General features: G+C 31.9%; 1 protein-coding gene across 1 annotated transcript in view; it reads right to left on the bottom strand.

Annotated features, from left to right (window-relative positions):
* Positions 1-6,806, bottom strand: part of LOC135098251 (calcium-dependent secretion activator-like) — a 204,616-nt gene that overhangs the window by 96,228 nt on the left and 101,582 nt on the right. The window contains exon 8 of the mRNA XM_064000517.1: positions 356-452. Coding sequence (XP_063856587.1) covers positions 356-452 — 97 coding nt within the window. The remainder of the gene's footprint in view (positions 1-355; positions 453-6,806) is intronic.

Genomic DNA, 6,806 nt, shown 5'->3' on the forward strand with positions numbered 1-6,806 from the left:
TCTAAGCACAAAATAGCCACAGATTAAAATTATTTATTGAAAAGCATTCTGAATTTCAGTATTCACCTTATATAATATACAAATGGAAAATATGATAATCAGTTATCATTCCCTTAGATGCATTAAAGTTCATATCTACTTTCACTAGATAAAATATATCACATGCAATATGACTTTCCTTACCTGGATCATGTCACATTCTGCTGAAATACATCTTTCAGTTAGTGGGGTAATAGCTTAATACATCTAATGAAGTAAGTTAAACATTGGCCTGGGAAAACACTTGTTGGTGCTTACATGACTGCACCTCCTTCTGTCATCTGCTTGAATGAAGGAGCTTCATGTAAAGTCTTACCTCAAGAGCAAAGGACAGGACAACATCCATCTTGGAAAGCGTCACTTCGTTGTCCATACTGTCACTATCGCGGCCACTTAACGAGCTCTGAGACCTGCTGTTCATGGGATTGGGAGTATGTGTTAGCTCAAGTTTGCCATAAAATTTTGAAATAGAAAAAGGGAGGGAATATTAGTATGAAATCCATCTAATGAAATACAAATTGTAAGACCAACACAATGTCAAAATTGAATGGAACTGACATATAAATAATCAATTCAAGAGATATGCAAATTTACTTGAAATATTATGGTGTATGCATAAATAAGATACAATTCTAAAATGTTTAGAGATGTACATTGAAGGTTGAATAAGAATTAATGTTTATTGTATCCTTAAGAGCACATATGTATGCAAGCAAACTCAAAGAAAACGTGTACAACTGGCATTTGTATTAATAGACACAGGTACATTCATTATGAGACACATGCTATGAATTTTTCTCAAGAGCAGATGTGTTTCCTGAATACAGACAAAATATGCTTGCATTCCAGTGAGCAGCCATCCCCTTTGAACAAGGATTACTTGAGTACAGAAGCATGACCTTTCAGTTTCTTTAAAAGCTATCATTTAAAACCTGTCATTTGTGGCGGCCACTGTATGTATTAACTTTCCCATGATCAGCATCAGAAAATCTTATCACTGAATAAATCAAAGGTCACCACAGAAGTAGCAGGATTACTTGCAAATATGCTTTTAACCTAAATAATATATTTGATGACAACTATGCACTTGCAACATGCTTTTATATCAACTAATAATTATCTAATAAAGCTAAGATAATCTGCATATTATTCATAACTTCATAAAATGTCCTAATATGCAAGGTGCACATCCAAAACTGGGTTGTGATCATGCAACATGACTGACATAATACCAGTTACACATTAATATGGTTTCTGTTCTAACCCATGCCCTTACACGCATATGTTTTAATATTTGAGTTTCTAGTCTGGACGCATAGGTTGTGAGCAAGGGACATCCATAAGTTTATAACTATATTAGATAAAAGAGATATGAAGACAGACAACACAAGATTGATTTAAATCCTGTAGTCCACAAGTATGTAGTACACATGCAAGCACAAACCCACACACACACACACACACACACACACACACACACACACACACACACACACACACACACACACACACAATCTTTACAAAGACTCTGCATACTAGAACTTCATAAATTTACACACATCCACACATGTGCGTGCTGGTAAACACACACACACACACACACACACACACACACACACACACACACACACACATGAACAGTAAGCTTGACTAGATATGACATCTCAAAGAAACTGAACATTGTAAAACCAAAAAAATACACCCCTAAGATATTGCAAAACATTATTCACTGATGTCTTTATCAGACTGGAAAGATGAATACAAATCATATGCAAGGTCTTACCAAAAAGATACTCCTGACAGTGTTCATATAGATTAAGGAAGGCTACTTGATATAAACTTGAGTGAATAAGAATAAAATTTAACACTGAAGTGAATGTAGCCCAAACTAAAGTGGTTTTCCAAAGTTTAGATATGAAAGTCACTATCAATTTGTGGATTTTATTTTTTTGTTTCTTTTGTTTTTTGGCTAGCAATGTTGTGGATAACAATCAAGCTTTATATTTTATGGTTCAAATTCATGAAATTTTCTAAATCTTCTTTTCTATCTACTCATACTTACTCTATCAGGAGTAGCATCATAGGAAAGATCCCTTTCATTTGTATACCATTATTTTCTAAGAAAATCATATCAATAAGCAATATTCAGAGTCTACAGGAATCACAAAAGTACTCCTAAGGTCATCGTGTGTGTGTGTGTGTGTGTGTGTGTGTGTGTGTGTGTGTGTGTGTGTGTGTGTGTGTGTGTGTGTGTGTGTGTGTGTGTTTACCTAGTTGTATAGTACAGGGTCCGAGCCAAAGCTCAATTAGTCCTGTCTCCATACCCGAATTTGTCCAATTTCTCTTTAAACATGTGCACACTCTTTGCCGCAACTACCTCTTCTTTTAAGTTATTCCATATTTCAACCGTTCGATGCGGAAAGCTGTATTTCTTAATATCTCCCAAACAATGACTCTTCTTTAATTTCTTCATATGTCCCCTTGTACGTCTATCTCCTTCCTCCACTTTTACAACTAGGTCATCTCTGTCTATCTTCTCCATGCCATTTACTAATTTGAACATTGTTATCAGGTCTCCTCTTTCCCTTCTTTCTTGCAGTGTTGGTAATCCAATTTCTTCCGTCTTTCCTCATAACTTAGGTCTTCCAATTCAGGTATCATTTTCGTAGCTGTTCTTTGTATTCTTTCCAATTTCCTTATATCTTTCTTCTTGTATGGAGACCATACCACTGCTGCATATTCCAGTTTGGGGCGTATCATGTGTGTTATGATTTTCTTCATCATTTCTTTGTCTAGGTAATTAAATGCCACCCTGATATTTGCTAGCAAATTATATGTAGAGCCAAATATTCCATTGATGTGTTTTTCTGGTGATAGCGTGTCTTGAATTATTACTCCCAAGTCTTTTTCTTCTTTGCTCTTTGGTATTGTGATTCCTCCCATCTTATACTCCCATGAAGGTCTCCTTTTACTTCTTCCCATCTCCATTACATGGCACTTCTTTATATTGAATTCTAATTTCCATCGTTTACTCCATTCATAAATTCTATCAATATCCCTCTGTAGTTCCTCACAATCCTCTTGGTTCTTTATTACTTTCATCAATTTTGCATCATCTGCAAACATGTTAATGTAGCTATTTAAACCCACAGTCATATAATTTATATAGACCTGAAACATTATAGGTGCCAACACAGACCCTTGTGGTACTCCGCTTGTTACTTCGCACCAACTTGATTTATTATCTCTGATTACTGTGCTCATTTCCCTACCTTGGAGATAATCCTTCATCCACTTAAGTATTTTTCCTTTTAGCCCTCCTCGATGTTCCAGTTTCCATACGAGACTTTTATGTGGAACTGTATCAAAAGCTTTTGTGTGTGTGTGTGTGTGTGTGTGTGTGTGTATATATATATATATATATATATATATATATATATATATATATATATATATATATATATATATATATATATATATATATATATATATATATATATATATATATATATATATATATATACGAGTATATAGTTTTATTATGAGATTATTGGTTTTGTGTATTCAGTTTATTCAAATTCATAAACTCCTTTTCTCAGTTACTCTTTTTTAGGGACACATTAAGGTGATCTTTAGTTTTATAGATCATCAGTTTGGCTAATTCATGCACTGAAATTCTGCACTGTAAGTCTGTAAGCATAACATATAAAGCAGCTTATATGTGGAACAAATAGGATGGATTAGTCTTCTTAAAAGGAAGACCAACTTTAGGTGTTTTGAATGCATATTTCAAATTTTAGATGTGCAGTGCAGTGCACAACACTATTAATGTTATTTTCACTTCTTACAAAAACACAACTAAAAAGAAAGCAGTATACAAGATGCATAAGAAAACTCTCCAGTCATGGAAGCATTTTTAACCTTCTCAAAATCAGCTTCACTTACATAATGTCCACATTACTTTTTTTCTTATCTTTATTATCTGGTCATCCTGTTTGATTTAAAAAAAAAAAGTAAAAAATCCATGCTTCCTACTACAGGACTTCATATATATATATATATATATATATATATATATATATATATATATATATATATATATATATATATATATATATATATATATATATATATATATATATATCTCATTTTATTACTTCATTGATGGCCAATTAGTTTCATACATGTCATATGAGTTTGAATAGTGTACAAATATGGCATATCAAACAGTTAAATTTAGTGCACTACTGTAATGGAAAGAGGAAATTCATGAGTTATTCTGTTACATCCCTGAACTTAATTACTTGCTTTTTTCTTCTGTAATTATTAATGTTCTTTTCACCTGGATTTTTCATACACACTTTTAATTTGCTCTAGATGCCTCAACAATATGATGATTTTAAAACTTTTGAAATATTACTTAACATATATTTATATAATTATTATCAACTTATTTCATGGTTGACTGCTTAAACTCTGTAAAAGTAAGATGCTGCAACAGTCTAAGCTATATCATTCATATCACTACCTAGTCAAAATTACCCACCATGCCCAAGTCAATCAGAACCATAAAACCTTCAGACTTGTTGAGAGAGAGAGAGAGAGAGAGAGAGAGAGAGAGAGAGAGAGAGAGAGAGAGAGAGAGAGAGAGAGAGAGAGAGAGAGAGAGAGAGAGAGAGAGAGAGAGAGAGAGAGAGAGAGAAATTTCATAGATAACATCAGCAGTCTTTAAAAAAAGTAATAATGTCTTTTCACATTTGCAATCTTCATGTCAAGTACATCATAGTAAGATATAATTACCATATAAGTTTAGCACTGATACTGGACACAAGACAAGCAGAACCAAATAATTATATTCTTAACATGCACATGTGTATTTTCTTTCATATAATTCAAAGTTCATGCCAAAAGTTTTAGTTTGAGGAAAGTTTAACTTTATTTAAAAATGCAGTAAATCTAAGTTGCTATGCAAGATTTTATTCATATAAAGCAATCTCTGAAAATGTGAGTATAAAAACATGAAGAAGAGTCAAAGATAGATTGTATTACTTGATCTTATAAGTGCATACTATTGTGAAGTAAAGTATACTTCAATATAAATAAATAAGGACTTATAAGCTGTAGGCTATTTTTTGCATAAATAAGTGAACAAAGACAAATAAATTTTACAAATCTAAAGATTTTGATCATTGCATATGAAATGTGGCAGAAACACCTAAAGTGTGTTCATTTATCATTATTAGGAAATATGAAAATTAACTATAATCATGATGCAAAATTTTCATGTAAGCTTTCTATTTTGATGTTCTTGTAATTTGTCATCACATGATTTCAACTGTAAAATACACATAATTATACAAAATTACTTTTTTTTCTGCCATTTGATGTACAGAGAAGAAAATGCCTTCAAAGCATACAACTACAGACACATATCCAGGATTATTCAATACAAATAAATGTTTGATTTTCCAGTCAATTATGAAAGACATAATATATGATTGATAAACATTACCTATAAAAAACCATAAGTTACTCATTTAATTAGAATGCAATGTGAAAATTATGGCAGTCATAGTAATTTTTAAGTGGTTCTGCTGACTCAAATAAGAGAGAGAAAAAAGAAAAATGAGACACTATTTCATCTAAGATCTATACCATCAAACATTCTACATAAGCTAATAATGTATATGTTGTAAAGCTAATTAGAGCTATATTGTAAATAACTATACAAATAAAATGGGAGTACATACACATTACTGGAAAACATTAGGGCCGTCACAAAAGACACCTGCTGTCTTTACTTCAATGTCCTTAAATTAATTGTGTCTCATCAGTCTCATCAATATGCACTCATAAATAATATTGACTTATACTTGATTGTTCCACTTAGACAAGCCATGATGGCTGGGCTTATGAACAGCAAAATGAAGACATTTAAAGGATTAGTTGGGAGAGAGAGAGAGAGAGAGAGAGAGAGAGAGAGAGAGAGAGAGAGAGAGAGAGAGAGAGAGAGAGAGAGAGAGAGAGAGAGAGAGAGAGAGAGAGAGAGAGATGGGGAGAATAAATGTGCCTTTTATTCACAGATCTGGATAATTATTAGTGCCTCTTTGTGTTTAACATAGGTGAATTAGTTTGTCTTTCTGAAGAAAAAAAAAGTCAGACTAACCATAAACATGAGTATGCTGTATACTGATATATTTTATAGTGTCTCAAAAAACAATACAAACTTTATTTTAATTTTCATTGCATCTAATTGAATTCAAATGAACTTGTTTTCTTTACAGAAATCATAAACAAATATAATCAAGTGAGTTGTGGTTTGAGAATATCTTGCTAGGTTTATAAAAATTCATAAAAATACCATAGATTTGTAGATTTCTTACATTTCTAATCAAAGAATTCTTTTCCAAAGTTATTCAATTGCCTTTCAATAAATGCTAATAAGAAATACATTTCTGTTTTGAGTTTTAACAAATTTATTATATATTTGTTTAATAAAATACTATCTGCAATATGTTTGTAACCTATTTCACACAATGATACACTATAAAATATGAAATCCAGTAAAACAAAGCATACTATGGTTGAAATTCTTGTCACAGTAGAATACTGTTTAACCAAATCTCATGATGCAATAGTTTATAAGGGTAAAAATTCTGGTAACTAGCATTTACACTTACAAATTTTGTATGTGAAAGTAGATTACTAAAGGAAAGTTACAAGTTGCTGCAATGAATGATGGTATGTACAGTATTCCCCTGGCTGAA

This window comes from Scylla paramamosain, unplaced genomic scaffold (assembly GCF_035594125.1).
Source record: "Scylla paramamosain isolate STU-SP2022 unplaced genomic scaffold, ASM3559412v1 Contig52, whole genome shotgun sequence".
NCBI classification, from domain to species: Eukaryota; Metazoa; Arthropoda; class Malacostraca; order Decapoda; family Portunidae; genus Scylla; species Scylla paramamosain.